We start from the raw sequence: 18,930 nt of genomic DNA, 5'->3' as shown, positions 1-18,930 counted from the left end.
AGAAAAAGAGAAGTATGGAGAAGAGAATAGAGTGGAGAGAAACCTTAGACTTTAAAAAAAATTTTTTTAGTGTTTATTTATTTATTTTTGAGAGAAAGGGAGAGACAAAGTGTAAGCAGGGGAGAGGCAGAGAGAGAGGGAAACACAAAATCTGAAGCAAGCTCCAGGCTCCGAGCTCTCAGTACAGAGCCCAATGCAGGGATCAAACCCACGAACCATGAGATCATGACCTGAGTCAAAGTCGGATGCTTAACCGACAGCCACCAAAGCACCCTGAAACCTTAGACTTAATGGAAATTTTTCTATCAATCATGTCTTTTAAAAATATTTTAACATTCCTCCTTAAATAATTATACCTAAGTCACTAAGTTTAGTTGATACCCTTGTATAAGTTATAAAGATATGAGAAAAAAATGGTTAGTGGAATTTAACTCACATAACTGTATGAGGAAAAGATCTCCAGATGGTGAAGAGTTTCTTTATAAATAATAATGTGATACAATTTAAAGAAAATAATTACTAAATCCTAGAGATTCAAACCCATAAAATGACAAAGAATTTATAAATTAACCCTCAGAAATCAATTCTCAGATGATTGTCAAGTTTGGCAAAACAAAACAAAACAAAATATTGAATAAAACATTTCAATTACCAATACAATTCAATAATCATGATAATTACTGATTATTTATTTTAGAGAAAAGGCTAGGAAAAAGAAATGATGATTTTATAGGACCACACTGTTCATCCAAAAATTATTATAAGGTTTAATATTTCTAAATTTAGTGGTTCAAATATTGTCCTCCATTCAAATTTTTACACCCTGTATATTTCTATCTACTTGTAATTCTCACCTTAGTAGTCTCACCAAGGCCAAAATAATAAGGCACTGTGAAACATGATAAGCACAGTGAAAGAACAGATGCTAGGAGCTGCATAGCCTGCAAAGATAAATAAGATGTGGTCCCAGCTCCTAGGAAACCCAAAGTCTTAAAAGGGAGCTAAGACAGTTACACAGCCAACTACTAACTACATAACTCCAGAGAGAATGTGATATGTATTTTTAAAAAGGTATAATGAAAGTCAAAGGGAGTTCCTAGCATGGGTAAGCTCATTTTGCAAAACTTAACAATAAAAATTGTAACAGCTAACATATATTGAGACTTGCTACCTACCGTGTACTGTGATGTATATGCATTACGTTATTTAATCCTTACAAAAACCCTATGAGGTTGTTTCTACTATTATCTTCAGTTTATGGAGGAGGAAAACAGCTAAAATCTTTTGAACTTGGCACTCTGCCCAGATGTCTCTTTTGTTTTGTTTTGTTTTCCCTATCCAAAGACATTATTCTGGGAGCACCTGGGTGGCTTAGTCAGTTAGACATCCAACTCTTGGTGTAGGCTCAGGTCATGACTTCACGTCACGGTTTGTCAGTTCAGACCCCACTGTCAGCATGGAGACTGCCTAGGATTCTCTCTCTCCCTCTCTCTCTTCCCCTCCTCCACACTCTCTGTCTCTCACAATAAACTTAAAAAAAAAAAAAAATTAAAGGCATGAGGGAAAAATAAACCCTCATATGGTCTAGAGCTGCTCTGTCCAATATGGTGCCCACTCCACATGTGGTAACTGAATGCTTGAAACATGGCTGATCCTAATGATGATGTGCTATAAGTGCAAAATACACAGAGATATTGAAGATTTAGTACTAGAAAAAGAGTGTAACATATCTCACTAATAGTTTTATATTGATTAGATGTTGAATTGATAAAATTTGATATAATGTGTTAAATAATATATAGTATAAAATTCATCTCACCTTTTTTGTTTCTTAAGTTTTAATGTAGCTATTAGAAAATTTTAAATTATATATGTAGCTTTCACTATATTTCTATTCAAAGCATCAGTTTAGAGTGTTGGTAAAACAAGGAATTACCAACCAAAAAATAAATAAATAACATTGACAACAATCCTTTATGGTAGTGAGCAATCAGGAAGCAATGCCAGAAATGAGGGCAAAAAAAGATGCCATCTTATGCTTTTTTTTTTTTTAATTTCTCTCTGGAACATTATAAAACAATACAAAAGTATTTTCTCTGGGTTTAGAATCAATGACAATGCAGTAGCAAGAAATACATCCAGCACCATCTTGATTTCTAACATCATTCATTTTGGAGAAATGGCAGGAGCAGAGGCTATACAGGCTGAGCCTAGAATCTGTTTGTTTATTTTGAGAGAGAGAGAGAGAGAGAGAGAGATGGGGAGGGGCAGAGGGAGAGAGAGAATCTTAAGCAGGCTCCATGCTCAGCGTAGAGCCCAACGTGGGGCTTGATCCCACTACCTTGGGATTACGACCTGAGCCAAAATCAAGAGTCAGATGCTCAACTGACAGCCACAGAGAAGCCCTTAAAACATCTTACTAAACCAGAAAGTAAGGTAGAGAGAAAAACAAAACACAACAATGGAGACATGCAAAAGGGACACAGGAATTAACTGAAAGATCTTCCAATCACCAACTTGGAACGATTTGAGTAACAAAATAAGTAACATAGTGTTGCATTATAACCCAAAGTATAAAATAAATAACCATGGGCCTGTAATATAGATAAATACTTGAATGAATGAATGAATGAATGAATGACTATGAGAGAATACACAAATCTCCCACACAAAAGAATTCTGCTCTTCAAAGACTTAGAGAATAACTCCCCTATCCCTTAAGTATAAGCTGCATTACTGACTTCTACCAAAGAAAAAAGTTGGGAAGGGAGGAGGGGGAAAGGAGTAACTTTACAGGGGGGAAAAGCTGACAAACATGATCTCAGGCATGTGATGAAGCTTAACCACCAGTGACAATCATTAGTGATAAGTTATATTGACAGCACATTCCCTTGAAATTACAGGATGAGAATGGCACTTTACCTCTGCAGTCTTCCCCCAGTCCAATTACAAGAAAAACATCAAACAAACCCAAATTGAGAGACTTTCTACAAAAACTACCAGTACTCTACAAAATTGGCAAGGTCAACAAAAACAAAGAAAGTCTGAGAAACCATCAGTCTACAGGAGCCTAAGGAGACACAACGACTAAATGTAAATGTTATCCTGGATGGGATCCTCGGACAGAAAAAGAACATTAGGTAAAAACTAAAGGAATCTGAATAAAATATGAACTTCAGTTTAATAACCTATCAATATTGGCTAATCAGCTGTGACCAACATATCAAAGTATTGTAAGATCTTAAGAGGTGAAACCAGGTAAAGAGTAGAGAGCACTCACTGTACTATCTCTGCAACTTTCCTATAAACCTAAAACTCTTAAAATAAAAAGCATATTTTTAAAAACGGGGGAGGCCTTGGGGCGCCTGGGTGGCGCAGTCGGTTAAGCGTCCGACTTCAGCCAGGTCACGATCTCCCCGTCCGTGAGTTCGAGCCCCGCGTCAGGCTCGGGGCTGATGGCTCAGAGCCTGGAGCCTGTTTCCGATTCTGTGTCTCCCTCTCTCTCTGCCCCTCCCCGTTCATGCTCTGTCTCTCTCTGTCCCAAAAATAAATAAACGTTGAAAAAAAAAAAAATTTAAAAAAAAAAAAACGGGGGAGGCCTCTTCTGGTTTGAAATTTTTCATATATGTTGGAATCCTTATTCCAAGTCTTCTATAAACTTGTTATTTATTGCTTCTTAGCAATACAGAATCTCAGGCCCATTCCAGATGTATTAGTCAGGGTTTCCTAGAGAAACAGAACTGAGAGAGAGAGAGAGAGAGAGAGAGAGAGAGTTATATAAGGAATTGGCTCATGCAATTATGAAAGCTGGAAAGTCAAATCTGCAGTGTGAACCTGCAGCGTAGACACCCAGGAGAGACTGTGTTGCAAATGATGTGTAAAGGCAGTCTGCTGGACAACTACCCCTTGGCTGGGGAGTGGGGTCTTTTGTTCTATTCAGGCCTTAGATCGAATAAATTCAACTCACATTATAGAGGGCAATCTGCTTTAGCCAGAGCTCACTGATTTAAATGTTAACCTCATCCAAAACACCCTGCAGGTTGACACATAAAATTAACTGTCACACCAGAGCTGATAGATCCGAATTCGCATTTTAAGAGGCTCTGCGGGGTAATTTCACCCACAGTCAAGTTTGAGTGGCATTGCTGTAGAAGACTCCAAAAAGGCCAGAATCCCACCCCCTACCCCTCTTGAAGAGCTTAGAATCTGCATTGTCATTTCAGTAACTCAGAAACAAGGCTTGATTTGTTGTTTTCACTTGGTAACTCTCCTGGCATTTACTGATCTGGAGGTGAGAGAGAACCTCAGAAATCTTCACCCTCCGTGCTGGGTAGGGTTAACCCTCCCATTCGGTCCCTCATGGATCTCACCAAGCCCCTGACCTGGTTTTTACTGGTCTGTGAGTCTTCCCCGACTACACTGAACTCCCCAAGGTCATCTACCACATCTTATTTTTCCTTTCTCCAGGACTTTATTACTCACGATAACAGCTCAACTGAAACCTGTGGTCAGGACCGCAGGCCCACTGCCGTCCCACTCCCATTGCCCCATCCCCCAATTCCCCACCCCACCCCCTAGGCAGACTGGTCCCTTTTACTCTTTCCCAGAGTCAGCAAATGCCAGAAGTTGCTATTCGAATTAGAACTAGGGAGACATTACACACACATATTAGAGGATTCTATAAATTGAACGTGAAACTGACAACATTGGCTTTTTTGACCCACAAAATCAGCTATTTCATAGGAACGAACAATATGTGTCCATTCAGTTTTTTCCTCCTCAAAAGCTACTTTAGGGACAATATGCTGGGCGGGTAGATAGTACCAGGATTGCTGATATTCATGGCAATTTACTACTGATAAATGAACGTCAAATACACACCACCCACTTCTAAATTTGCTCCAAGCCCTCCCCTTAATTATGCGCGATTCAAGTCGTTGCCTCCTGAAGGGTCCCATTCAATCCGGGTCCCGCAGGAGCAGCCCCTAAGCTTTACAAGGGAGCGCAAGAGGGGTTTTCCTCAGAACACCAACGATCCGACAAGCCCAGAGCCCCAAGGCCGAGAAAACACTGACCTCGCCCCGCCAGGCCACAACTCCCAGAATTCTGCTTTCCCCCGCCCAACCGCTCCAGAGTTGCCCGAACCTAAGATGGCGGCGGAGGAGGAGGCGGCGCAGACGGCTGTGGGCGGTGCCGCGGTGACGAACGCAGCCGAGGGGCGGTGCCAGGCCCGGGGCTGTGCCCGCGCGGCCCAGGCCTTCGGCTGTCCGGCCGCCGGTCTCCTCTCTGCAGGTATCGCACGCCTGCTCCTCGGAGGCGTCATGAGGTCCCCGGTTCGGGGCCTGGCCTCCAGCGATGGCGAGGAGGGCTCAGATAGGACGCCCTTGCTGCAGAGCACCCCGCGGGTGGAAGCCGGTGAGTAGCGAAGCTGTCCGAGGGCGGGGGTGGCCAGGGTATGCTCGTCCTTGGCAGATGGGACCAGAGCTGCTGCCCCTCAAGGGGTCTTGAGAAAGGGAAGCCAAGGCGCGAGGGAATTCGAGGAGCGGGATCCATTCCCCGCCCTGCTCAGCCCCCTCCTGCCCAGGTGCCCAGAAGCTGCTCTGGGGTCTGGCGGGGACCTTGAGGCCAGGCAGGGCTGAAGTCTCGGGTGGGGCCTCGGCAGGTGCAGCCCTGAAGGGTCTGGGCGGGAGCTGCTGGGCGCCGCAGGCGCTGGGCTCCTGGCAGTTTTCGATAACATCAAGCGGGGCACCCTGTGGAAGAATGCATTGGAGGAGAACCTGCAAATCAATGGGCAAAAGGCCGGGCAGAGGACCCGGTGTAAGAGCAAACTGGGAGAGATGCCTGCAGATGGGTGGGCAAAGGGTTGGACGGAACTGCTAGGTCTCCTTCCCTGTCACCGCCAGGTTTCCGCAGCTGCTGTCCGCCAACTTGTAATCTGGTAGCTCCTGAGGCGGAGAGGGGAGACCGAAAAACAGGATTGAGGTTAACATGTTGTGTGTATATGGAGGAAAACTTGCATAACCCAGCGAATATCTTGAACTTGTGCACACATTTTTTTTTCCGTATGGTAGTCTACGATTACATCGTAGCAGTCCACGATTTAAATTAGAAAACAATTTAGTTATCCTCAGGATAGGATATAGGATATATCTACGTCTATATAGCTCTAAGATAACTTGTCAATATCTCTATATCTATATAGCTCTAAGATATAGCTCTATATCTATAAAGCTCTAAGATAACTTGTCAAAGGCCTTGCAACAAATAGAAGTACTTAACGTATCTTCCGTGAATTTGGGGAAGTTAAAATATATTACTATTTAATATTTTTTAAATGTAACTTCTTTGAAAGTAATTAAAAATAAAGAACAAATCCGTTTGCAGGCATTCTGTAGTTTCAAAGATGTGTGCATGAGAAACAGAGTTGAATTAGAAATTTGACTTTTCCTGACCAAGAATAGGGTAGTCCTGTGGTATCTTTTTTATTTGTTTTTAACATTACCAGATGGTGGCAGTAGATGTGGCAACGTCAGAGCTCCATCCAGCAGCTGGGAGCTTATTTTAGAGGAGGCTCAGTGTAAATACTGTACCAGTGACGTTTTACCTAGAAATTGGACTTAGTTCCATAAACTGCACTTTTTCTGTGGCATAGCTGTTAGCTTTCTATAATTTTCTTCTGTAAAATAATCTATTACGGAAATACAGAAACAAATGCCATAATCAACATATTCCCTAGAGACTACTATATTCTGTTGCAGTTGAGAAAATATATATGTCTGTACCTTATCTATGCCTAAGTGTATACTTCTGATTTTAAGAAGAGAAAAGCTGATAAAATATCAGTTGTAAAATTTTACAGTAGTAAAAAGAACTTAGAAACTACCATCTGGTGGTGCATCATTGTATACATAGACATCCGAGGGCCACAGAGGTTACATCCCAAAGGTTGCATGTAGCCACATTTGTGTTATATTTGAGAAATTCGTATTTGAAAAATGCTTACTCATTTTTACTTGATCCATCACAAATTTACAAGTTCCCTACTCCACCATCAGTAAGAGGACATGGTTTTAAATTATACATAGTGTTTCTTTATTAAGAGAGCTAAAATTAAGATATGTTTCTTTAGTGTTAAGAATTAATACCACTCAGGTTGATGTAATATGATGGAATTTTCAGTAACCCAATTATTGTTTGCCTCTTAAGCATTTGCTTTTACTCAGCCTGGTGGATTTCAGAGATGCACACCAAAATGATGGGGAAAAGCTGGCCCAACACTGATAAACAATAGGAAGTCTATAGATTTTTCTGCTTAATTTAGGTAGGAGGAAGGCAGGGAACTAAGCAAGGAAGAGCAAAGCTTCCCCTCCCACACATAAAAATGCATTCCTCACACTTTATACCAGTTGAAGGTTTACTTTTGTATGAATGACATGTGCCTTATATTTGATTAAGTAGATTATCAAAATACTGTTGCACCAAAAATGTGTTCATTCAGGAAAAATGAGTTTTAGGGCTTCTAAGACATTTCTTTGTGTTTAAAGACAGAGCATGGATCTGGAGCCAGAGTGCCTAACTAACTTCCAAACTCAGCTCTGCTAACTTGTTCTGTGAGCTTTAGCAATTACCTAAGCTCTCTATGCATTCCTTATCAATAAATCAAGGAAAATAGTATACCTAACTTACAGGGTTATTGTGAGGATTAAATGAGCTAATAGGAAGTGCCTAGAAGAGTTTGGCACATAGTAAATGTTACTATTACTATTATTATTGTTATCATTATCATTATTATCAGTGAAGACCATTTGGATTTTGCATTCCTCAGAGAATCTCGGCACAGTAAAATGACGTCCCCATTCTTCTTGGTCACACTCTATTGGAACTTGTGATTCCTAACTTGTAACAGTTCATTCTATGCTTTGTTTTCATTAATGGGGAGAGTGGTGTTTCCTTTTGTTTTTTGCCTCAACTGTTCTGTTGCAGGGCTTACATTCAGGGCTCAATTACACAAGCACTGAGTTTCACAAATATACTTTGTGTATTAAATGTAAGGTATGGCGTGCTGGTAGAGAGCAACCATGTTATAGAACAAAGGCAAATGGCCTTGGGTCATTGGCTCATTTGGGTCATGTTGTGTAACTGAATCCATTTTAGTGGAATTTGATGTTTTCACATAAATGGGTATTAATTTGGGAGCTAAGAATACATAAAGATTTATCAGGAATTAATTACCCATAAGGCAGAGTAAGACTAGTTGAATATTACCCTTTTTAAAGGCAAAACAGGGGCGCCTGGGTGGCGCAGTCGGTTAAGCGTCCGACTTCAGCCAGGTCATGATCTCGCGGTCCGTGAGTTCGAGCCCCGCGTCGGGCTCTGGGCTGATGGCTCAGAACCTGGAGCCTGTTTCCGATTCTGTGTCTGCCTCTCTCTCTGCCCCTCCCCCGTTCATGCTCTGTCTCTCTCTGTCCCAAAAATAAATAAACGTTGAAAAAAAAAATTTTTTTTTAAATAAAATAAAATAAAGGCAAAACATATTGTATTTATGTTCAAGATTTTTTTTTTTTATGTTTATTTTTGAAACAGAGAGAGTGTGAGCAAGGGAGGGGCAGAGAGAGAGGAGGACAAAAGATCTGAAGCGGGGCTCCGTACTGACAGCAGCGAGCCCAATGTAGGGCTCGAACTCACAAATTACAAGATCATGATGTGAACTAAGTCAGACACTCAACCGACAGAGCCACCCAGTCACCTTCAAGATTTTTATTTTTTTTTAATCTCTATGCCAAACATGGGGCTTGAACTCACAACCCCAAGATCAAGAGCTAGTCAGGCACCCTAATAGGAAATTTTTTTGTAATGCAGTTCTTGGGCCAAGGGTGCTCACTGTGTCCAGTGCCCCCCTTCCTTTAGGGAAAATCATCATCTGCATGGGTCAGTGCTCCCAACCATGAATTTTCCACCTGAGTCTCTCCCTCACTACTCAGTACTTCCTTGCTTCTTCCCACTGCCAAACCCTTCCACAATGAATAAATGCCTGGCATTCTAAGATTTTCACCAGCCTTCCCTCCACCCACACATCCTTGCTTCTACAGAAACCTGGCCTTCTGGGCGTATCACTTTCACTCCTCACTGCTGCCTCAAGGAGTTATTATTTTCTCTTGCCGTGTGCTAATTGATGAGATTGACTCTTCCTTATTCCACATGGATGATGCTTCCAGACAATTACCCTTCACTCTCAATGCCTGGTGACTTCCTACTCATTGATGAAGACTAGTATAAATGTCCTTTCTCCAAGAGGGCTTCCCCGACCCCCCACCCACACATACACACACACAAGCAATTTAATGTGACTCCTTTGCCTCTTGTTACACACATATATGGTGGCACTCTATCTTATTTGTATAACTTTATCCAGGGTGAACAGGAAAGGAACTCACTTCTACTGAGTGTTTACCATAACTTCCCTAGAGTATTTCATTTAATCCACACACAACCCAGTGAGGTGCATTGTGGTTGCCTTATTCTAAGAGCCAAGAAACCTGAGAATGAAAACTATTAAGTAACTTCCCCAAAAACACAGACGATGAGATTCAAGACTGAGATTCATTCTCAGGTCTGCTTTTCTCTAAATTAGACTGTGTTCTTTCAAGTACACCCACTCCACATTCCTAAGTTTAAACCATATTTTAGAAGCTGGTGTTTGTTTTGATGGGTGCTCTGTTCGTTATGCAAGCATGATTTTGCTTTGAACTAGATTTCAAGGTGGCAGATGCCCGATGGATGTTCTGTCTCTTCATGATGCAAGCGTTCTTTTGTTGGACCAATTTCAAACATTATCCAAATTCACAGGCACATCTTGTCTAATCATCATACTTTCTTGAAATAAAATTTTTCTGACTGATTTGTAAGCAATAACCATTTTTATAAAGTAGCAACCATGTATTTTTAGTATCTCTTAAAACCTCATAGTCATATACTTTGTGACATCTGTGTTTTTTTATTTTCTGATTATTGACCATGCCCCCAGAAAGTTAAAATTGCCTGATCCATAACTTCTTTGTCATATTTTCAAGTAATACCACCAACTTATAGCCCTACATCTTCTTCATAGGATAAGGTATATCAAAATCCAGGGGCACCTGGGTGGCTCAGTCTGTTAAGCATCTGACTTCGGCTCAGGTCATGATCTTGTGGTTCATGAGTTCGAGCCCTGTGTTGGGCTCTGTGCTAACAGCTCAGAGCCTAGAGCCTGCTTCAGATTCTGGGTCTCCCTCTCTCTGCCCCTCCCCCACTTGCACTCTGTCTCTCTGTCTCTCTCTCTCAAAAATAAAAACGAAACATTAAAATTTTTTTACAAAAAGGATATGTCATAGTCCAAATAAAGCATCACATGGGGAGAAACTGATTACAATAAAATATGGTAACCACAAATAGGATAGAAAGGAGTAATAACATTACAAGTCAGAATAGCATAAAATAGAGTTGTCTGGACTAATTAGTAAGCTGAATTACTAGTAACTTCCCCCCTTCCTTTCACTTACTGCCACATCTAATATGTAGGCAAGGCCAGTCAGTTCTGCTTTTAAATTTATCTCAAATCTGCCCATTTCTTTCCATTGCCTCTGCTTTATCCTAGTTAAAGCCACCTTCATCTCTTTCCTGAAAAACTCTAATAGTCCCTTAAGTGATTTTTCTGAGTCTACATCTTCTACCATGATTCACACTTTTCTCCCTTTGTAATTTACACACAGCAACCAGAGAAGCTCTTGAAACCACAATTACCTGTTGTCACTCCTCTGCTGAAGTAGGTAACGAACTTCGTAAATAATACTTTGGCAAAGCAGACAGTACATATATCTGGAGTTTTCTTACTCCAAATTACACCGAGTAACACATTTTGGTTGTCCAAATTTGGCAACATTATGAAGCCCCATCCAGATTTCTTTGTATTACTGGCACAGAGCAATGATAAAACATGCCTTGCACAATCCAAAGCCTCCCTAACTAGATAGAAGCCCATTGGTTGGAGCAGAGAGCAAACGTTTCTAGATTCAGGTAACACAGACAGTATGAATGGAGCTTTAGAAATACAGTTCTCACAGATCTAGGTCTAACAATGGCAGTGGTGCCATAATTCTAATAGCTGTACTCCTCCAAAAGGAGTCAATTGAAAAGTTCTGTCATAAGTGATGTAATGCCTACACAGAAGAAACACTGATAGCAGTTGTTAAGTGTCTGAAGGCTTATAGGAAAGTGAGTTTGATCATAGTATTTAAGAACATCCCTAAGTATAGTCATGCCATATTCATTAATGCTTCAGTCTGAATCAGTCAGTGTGAATCAGTACCAAGACCTTTGTACTCTGAAAAACATATTTTTGTTTGAGGGTAGGTAAATGAAAACACCAGGATTCCTGAGTAGGGGAAAAATGCGTATGTAGTATTAATATGTAATTACCCAAATAAAGCATACTTATATTCATATATAGGTATTGAACCAAGTAAAACAGATGTTCATGTCTTTCAACAGCTATTTCTCTCTCAGTGCTTACCAAACTTAAAGGTGTAAGACCCTGGATTAGCCACTCTCTCTGTCACTAAGGGATCAATCAACCTTAACTTCCTAAATTCCTGTCCCCTCTCCAATTCTGCAACTCAGTAAAAGAAGCAAAAGACAGAATAATGTGCATACGCCTGTAATTACAGTAAAAAATAGATCAAAACTCCTCCTCTCACATGATCTTTCTTTCATTGGTTCCTCCAGCCATTCCGCCTTCATTTTTTTTTTTTTTTTTTTTTTTTTTTTTTTTTTTTTTTTTTTATCCTTGTGGTACCTTCACTTACTTCCTTTTTTAATGTGGGCCCTTTAAGCATGATCAACTGAGCAACTGTCACAGATGCTGCAACTGTCATAGATTCTGCAAGTTTGCTTCTGGATTCTTAAACACATTTAGTTTAGGAGGACCTTAAGTGCTAATCATGGCTTCTGATTCAAACCCAGCCTCTGAGGATACTTTTCAAGGTAAGAAATTTATCAAGAGGAATTTCAGGCCCTAGCCTTGGCAGGAAATTTTTGTGCTGTGCTACAATTACAGTGAGATGGCCGCTAATCCATAGTCAGTAGTATGTGTGCTATGCTGTGGTGAATACTCTAGTACTTATCGGCCATGATTTAGATAGTTTTTCAGAAACAGTGATGCCATTAAACCCCTTATCTGTTTTTCTCATATCTTTGTCAACTGACAGTTCTGAGGCTGTAATGGAGATATTTCTGAGCAGAGTTGGTAAAGCTATTGCCTTCGTGTTTTAAAAAACTGTCTTATAGTTCAGGCTCTCATGTGTTACATGTTTATCAAAACTACAGCTGCTGAGAACAAATTCTCTTTGATAAATGTTTTCAGATATGCTCAACCTGAGATTATTCTCAGGAAAATATTCATGATTTATGAATTTGTGTACTTCTAAAAAGTAACCTTTTTAGTAATTTAGACAATATCATCTAAGTTATTCTTCTAGTGAAAGTTGTCCCCCAATATTTATTTCAGCTCCAGTGTGCGGCTCTGCTCGTTATAACTTAGCAGTGTTGGCTTTTTTTGGTTTCTTCGTTCTCTATGCATTACGGGTGAATCTGAGCGTGGCATTGGTGGATATGATAGATTCAAATACGACTTTAGCAGATAATAAAACTTCCAAGGAGTGTGCAGAGCATTCTGCTCCCATAAAAGTTCTTCATAATCAAACGGTAAGTGCTACTTTATAAACAGTCTTATTCCTAAAATATGACCAAGTTAAAATACTGAAAAGTCTTTCTTCATCCTATAGAAACCATCAACACTTGATTCATGGAAGCTGAGTCTTTTTCCTTTGTGTTTTTCCAGGAACTAGTTGAACAGTAACATAACTACAGCTACTGCTACTTGGTGTAATACACCTTGATCTGTTTGAAAAGTAGTTTTTCAGTTTCCTCTATAAACATACCAACCATCCTTGAAGATAATTTGGAAAAACCCGTTTAGCATACCAGAAAATTTGATTGTTTTAGATGTTGCTGAATAATTTTTATGGGACTTTTGTTCAATAGCTGTTTTGCTTAAAAGGTTATGGTTGCAGGAAAGCTTGGGTCATCTGCAGTATGAAAAATAAGAACAGGTCAGTCTTTTAGGACATGCTTTTTCTAAAACTTACATTATGCTTAACCTAAACTGCTTAAGGCACTTTGCCTGCTTCATGTTATAGTAGAATTGATAAGTGTGTGCTCATCGTTTGTTCAGAATTGAGTTTTATATACTTTAAACACTTTATTTTGCTTATCAGACAGAGAGAAAAGGAGAAAAGGCTGGTGTCCTTTTTTATGAGTATATTTTCATCCATTCCCAGGGTTCACAAAGAAGCCAGATCACACTTGGGTTAGTCTCCTCTGCCATTTATAAACAAGAGGATTCAAGCACAGGAAGTTTTTGCCTAAACAAGCATACATACAAAATAGTGACTTACCAAAAAAAAATTTTTATTTGACCTTAATAATGTTGCTGAATTCATATTTGGGTTCACATCACCCACTTTTCCTACTTCAACCTATGACTTATAACTGCTGGACAGTTCATGAAGTCCAATAATTCCACAGATAAGCTACAAATTAATACTGCAAATAAGGATAATTAGAGGGGTGCTTTGTATCTTTCCCTTTGGCAAGTGCTTTTGTTGACCTAGCTAAACTGTATTCATCTGCCTTGTATCAGCAGTAAAAACAAATCCTGCAATTGTTCTTGACACATTGGCTCAGTGATACAACTACATGCATTAAAGATGTCAGATATTCTGATTAGTCACTAAATCTTCATCATTACCTTACTGTGTGCTGCTACTAATTAAAAGACATTTCCTACTCACATGAAGTTTATGGCTTGGTTTAAATTCTTGTTCTTTTGTCTTGTTCTTTATGCTTGTTCAAGTGTTTGTTCTGAATTGGGGAGATATTAATGACCTATATTTATGCATACTAATAACCAACATTAAGTGAACACTTCGTGTGTGTCAGGCCTTTTTCATTTAACTTCCCAGATCACAAATCCAGTAAGTAGTAGAGTGAGGCTTGAACCCAGGCCTGGCTCCAAAGCCTAGCTCAGCCCATACAGTATTCTGTTTAGTAGAATTTCTGGATTGAACCTGTACCTGTTTTCTGGTCCTTCTTGCTCATGGTCATTACAAAGCCTCTACAACTCATCCTAGAGTCTAGTTTCATAAAATAGCGAGCCTTCTTGCAGTTTACGGCTTTCAATTATTTTTATTCTCTTCTAGAAGTGGCATGTCTGTGTTGTGGTGACTCACGTTTCTACCTAGCAGAAAGTTTGCAAGTTCTTCACTCGAAAACAGTGATTCGAAATTACATTTATGTGTACTTAGATGCCAATTAGACAAAAGAGCTGTTTAGTCAAGGTCTTAAAAGCTTGTTTTTATCCTCCTGCTCTTTATAGGGTAAAAGGTACCAGTGGGATGCAGAAACACAAGGATGGATTCTCGGTTCTTTTTTTTATGGCTACATCATCACCCAGATTCCTGGAGGATATATTGCCAGCAAAGTGGGCGGGAAACTGCTGCTAGGATTTGGGATCCTTGGCACAGCCATCTTCACCCTGTTCACTCCTGTTGCTGCAGATTTTGGAGTTGGAGCCCTCATTGTACTCAGGGCCCTAGAAGGACTAGGAGAGGTAATCTTTTTCTCTGTTTTGTTTTTCCTCTTAGCCCGTATCACTTTCTTACCTCCTTAAAATTATCATTCTTTGGTATGAATATAAACCAACAGTTGACATCAGAAGATAGGACTTATTTTTTAATTAGAAGGATGATTAATGGGGTGCCTGGGTGGCTCAGTTGGTTGAGTGTCCAACCCTTTATTTCGGCTCAGGTCATGATCCCAGGGTTGTGGGATCCAGCTCTGCTTCAGGTTCCATGCTGAGCATGGAGCCTGCTTGAGATTCCCTCTCTCTCTCTCTCTCTCTCTCTCTCTCTCTCTCTCTCTGCCCCTCTCCCCTGCACACACCCTCTCTCTCTCTCAAATTGAAAAAAAAGAGAAGTGATTAACTAGAAAATAATTCGAGTTGATTTCATATCAGTGAGGTCAATGGGTTCTCAGGTGGGAACATGATGAAACTGGAAGCTTTGCTAAAAACTCAGAGAAAACATTTCCCAGGGAACACTTCACAGGTCTTCTGACTCTTACTTCAGGAGATAAGAAAATAAATGACTAGAGGAACATCTGACTTCAGCTAAGGTCATGATCTCGCAGTTTGTGGGTTCAAGCCCCACATCCGGCTCTGTGCTGACAGCTCAGAGCCTGGAGCCTGCTTCGGATTGTGTCTCCCTTTCTCTCTGCCCCTGCCCCATTCATGCTTGCTCACTCGCTCGCTCTCTCTCTCTCTCTCAAAAATAAATAATAAAACATTTAAAAATGAAAAAGAAAAGAAATGACTATTAAAACGGTTAAGATAGACCATCTTTACCTCTTGAACTTTCGCTGGTTTATCTCTGCTTTATCATTAATTGATTGCCCAGATCTAAAACACATTTTACACAGTGGTTTGTCAAATTGCCTTGTTTTACTTTTAAATGTGTTGTTATTCATAGAGCTTCCTCTTTGTTCTTTTTTCTGGTTCTGGAACTTAGAGACAAATAATTTATCATTTTTTATAACTATCTTTGGTTTTATTATTTTTCTGGCCTTTCTGCTGCTTTGAGAATTGTTATCAGTTTTTATCTGTTTTTTCCTCTACTCCTAAGATTTTTATCACTTTTGAAATTTTTAATTCCTTATCTTTCATTTCCTTTCCACTTCTCTTTTGCATTTTCTCTTTTGCATTTCATCATATATACCTCTATCTTTAAATAATGATCTCTTTTTGTTTCTAACTTTGCGCTTCTACCTATGAAATGGAAGCATATATTTATTTTGCTCTTAACATTTCTTTAACCCAAACGAAATAGTGTCCTCTGGGTTTGGTATATAGAATGAAAGTTAGGGGGCGCCTGGGTGGCTCAGTCAGTTAAGTGTCCGACTTCAGCTCAGGTCATGATCTCACAGCTCGTGGGTTCTAGCCCCGTGTCAGGCTCTGTGCTGACATCTCAGAAGCAGCCTGGAGCCTGATTCGGATTCTGTGTCTCCCTCTCTCTCTGCCCCTCCACCACTCATGCTCTGTCTCTCTCAAAAATAAATAAACATTAAAAAAAAAAATTTTTTTTAAAAAGAATGAAAGTTAGTAGTGGCAATGTACATGCTGTGTTGGAAAAACACTGACTAGAGTCATAAGATCTGAGTTTGGATAACAACTCCACTGTATCTAATGGTGAAACCGTAGGTAAGCCCTAATCTCTAGACCTCAGTTCCATCATTTTTAAAATTGGGACTAAACTACATGCCCCATCCTCAGTCACAGCTCAGATATGATAATGATTGCTAGAGTGCTTTAGAGATTGCCAAATACTGTTTAAATTTAAGCTTTGATCACTTAATAAGCAATCTTATTTTGTCCTTATCAAATAGAGATGTATTAAATAAACTGTTTTGACTACAAAATAAGAATTACTCCCCTATTACCAGGTTCCTCTTCTCCTTACCTAGGTAAAATATACTTAGTTGCAGCATAATTTCTCTGATCCAGGTATTGAATCTCCTTGCTGAATGTATTCCCATATGTTAGCTTCTTGTCTGTTTATGCCACTAATTTAGCATTACAGTATATTGGTTATATTAATACTACTCTCTCAAGTAACCATGTTACATCTAAACAGAAGTTGTGTTTGTTCTTTTGTATTTCTCTGTTCCTCCAGTATATATCATATGTACATTGCCTAATCCATAAACTTAAGTGAGCATCTTTCCTCCCTAGCATGATTCACCATAAAAATACCTACATTGTCCCTAGGGTTTTATAATGAACTTCTCTACAACATAATCTCTGTAGATGTTTCCCAACACCTTAATCTTTATTCTGTAATGACTCATCCTGTGGTTGCTCTATGATACAAATTCTTATCAACTTGCAATGCTGCCTAAATCATTTGTGCCTTCTGTTGGTATTTCTTGCTCCCTTTTTTGTTTTTGAAGGAATCAGCAGAAAGTACAAAGTGTTAAAGCATTTATTCTTATCTCCACTAATAATAGCACTAGCTACCATTTGGCTTTACAACAATCGTGCCAGATAGGAAGTATTGTATTTGTTTTACAGATAAAGAAATGGAAGTTCCAGGAAGTTAACTAATCTTTGTGAAGCTGCACAGTTAGTGGCCAAAGAGAGCTATGAATCCACTTCTTTGAATATACCAAAATCTATTCCCTCCCATTCTCCTCCAGCATCTCCTCCTCTCCCAAGTCTCTGTGACTCTCCTGCCTGCCCAGTTCCAGCCCCTTTATATCAGTAATTGGCATTTACTAGGCTAGTTATCACTGAGGGTGGGGGGGAAGACGATAAATGCTCTAATTCAATTCATCGGGGTTTTTTGTAGGACAATTTTTCTTGTTGATTAAGGTCAATTTGAATTTTCTTCCAGTACGCCAAACCATTAGCTCAGCATTTTTTAAAGTTTTATATTGGTAGTAATATTCCCATTTCATTCAGGCCATTAATAAAGTAAATAAATAAAATTGACGTTGAGAGGGATTCCTTTATGTCATCATTCAGTACCTTCTTTTAGATTTATTGTAACCCTTACCCTGGAGTCCTCAAGCCAATTGACAGAATCAATCTTTGTTGAGACTTTGAAAGTATTTCACTAGAAGGTATTTTCACTCAAGACTGTAAAGGCATCTCACTTCATGGAACCTGATTCTAGTTTGATTCTTATCCAGAAATTTCTCTTACAACAAAATACTCAACTGAATTTAAAACATTCACAAATCTACCTTGTATTTCAGCAGAAATATCTTTTTCCTCTCCTCAGGGTGTTACATTTCCAGCTATGCATGCCATGTGGTCTTCTTGGGCTCCCCCTCTTGAACGAAGCAAGCTTCTTAGCATTTCATATGCGGGTAAGGCAACTATTCTTATATAAATTTTGCTACATGTGTATATCAGCCTTGGATTAAAAAAAAAAAACAAAACACCTGAACATCAGAATGATGTCAGATGCCTCCTTTAGGTGAAAATTAAGTTTTAGAGATCTAATTTTATTATTAATTTTTTTCTTTGGCTTAACATATAGCAATGTGGCTTACTTAACTAATATCATTTTCTCCATCTGCCATCATTTATTTCAAAACATGCTGCTCATTCAGATGTGAATGCCACGGGTTTGGTTTTTTTTTTCTTTTTTAAGGTCCAAGAGCCAGAAAGCTAAACACTTTTGTCTTTAAAGTGTGATTTCAATTTTTTTTTTTTTGTAAATGTTTATTTATTTTTGAGAGAGAAAAAAAGCACGAGCAGGGGAGGGACAGAGAGGGAGACAGAGAATCTCAAGCAGGCTCCACACTGCCAGCACAGAGCCTGATGTGGGGCTCAAACTCACAAACCATGAGATCATGACCTGAGTTGAAGTCAAGAGTCATACGTTTAATCAACTGAGCCACCCAGGTGCCCCTTCTGATTTCTCATTTGATTGTCTAATGAGCATATCATGATTCTCAGTCTCTCTCTTCATACATCTTTTTTCTCTGCATTTATTTGCCAACATTTTGATCTATGGGTGAGATAGCATAAGCTTTATATATGAATTATAATTTTACCAGATCATACACTGAATGAAAACTTTTGGACTGACTGCTTTTAAATACATTGGCTGAGAAAGACCTCTCTGTGGTGACTTTTAAGCTAAAATCTGAAGGATAAGAATGAATCAGTCATGCAAAGAGCAGAAGGAGGAGCATTCCAGCCAACCGGAACAGCATGTACAAGGGCTCTCAGGCAGGACATAACATAAGAGTTCAAAGAAATGAAAAACCACT

At 39.5% G+C, this 18,930-nt stretch overlaps 2 protein-coding genes across 5 annotated transcripts in view; one reads left to right on the top strand and one right to left on the bottom strand.

Moving 5' to 3' along the window:
* CD109 (CD109 molecule) overlaps positions 1-5,141 on the bottom strand; it is a 172,801-nt gene extending 167,660 nt beyond the window's left edge. Inside the window, exon 1 of the mRNA XM_045498782.1 lies at positions 5,076-5,141. The gene's annotated coding sequence lies outside the window, so the exon portion shown is untranslated. The remainder of the gene's footprint in view (positions 1-5,075) is intronic.
* Positions 5,142-5,215: 74 nt separating this feature from the next.
* The window catches only part of SLC17A5 (solute carrier family 17 member 5), a 49,408-nt gene continuing 35,693 nt past the window's right edge, over positions 5,216-18,930 (top strand). Inside the window, exons 1-4 of one of the 4 annotated variants that reach the window (XM_045498783.1) lie at positions 5,216-5,415; positions 12,542-12,738; positions 14,471-14,704; positions 17,931-18,018. In XM_045498783.1, coding sequence (XP_045354739.1) covers positions 5,322-5,415; positions 12,542-12,738; positions 14,471-14,704; positions 17,931-18,018 — 613 coding nt within the window. In that variant the 5' untranslated portion in view covers positions 5,216-5,321. Of the gene's footprint in view, positions 5,416-11,872; positions 12,019-12,541; positions 12,739-14,470; positions 14,705-17,930; positions 18,019-18,930 lie in introns of those variants that run through there. The other 3 variants (XM_045498785.1, XM_045498784.1, XM_045498786.1) reach the window with 3 other exon arrangements.

Source organism: Leopardus geoffroyi, chromosome B2 (genome assembly GCF_018350155.1).
Source record: "Leopardus geoffroyi isolate Oge1 chromosome B2, O.geoffroyi_Oge1_pat1.0, whole genome shotgun sequence".
NCBI lineage: Eukaryota > Metazoa > Chordata > Mammalia > Carnivora > Felidae > Leopardus > Leopardus geoffroyi.
The sequence above is the reverse complement of the archived record's forward strand: the minus strand, read 5'-3'. Positions and strand labels throughout refer to the sequence as shown.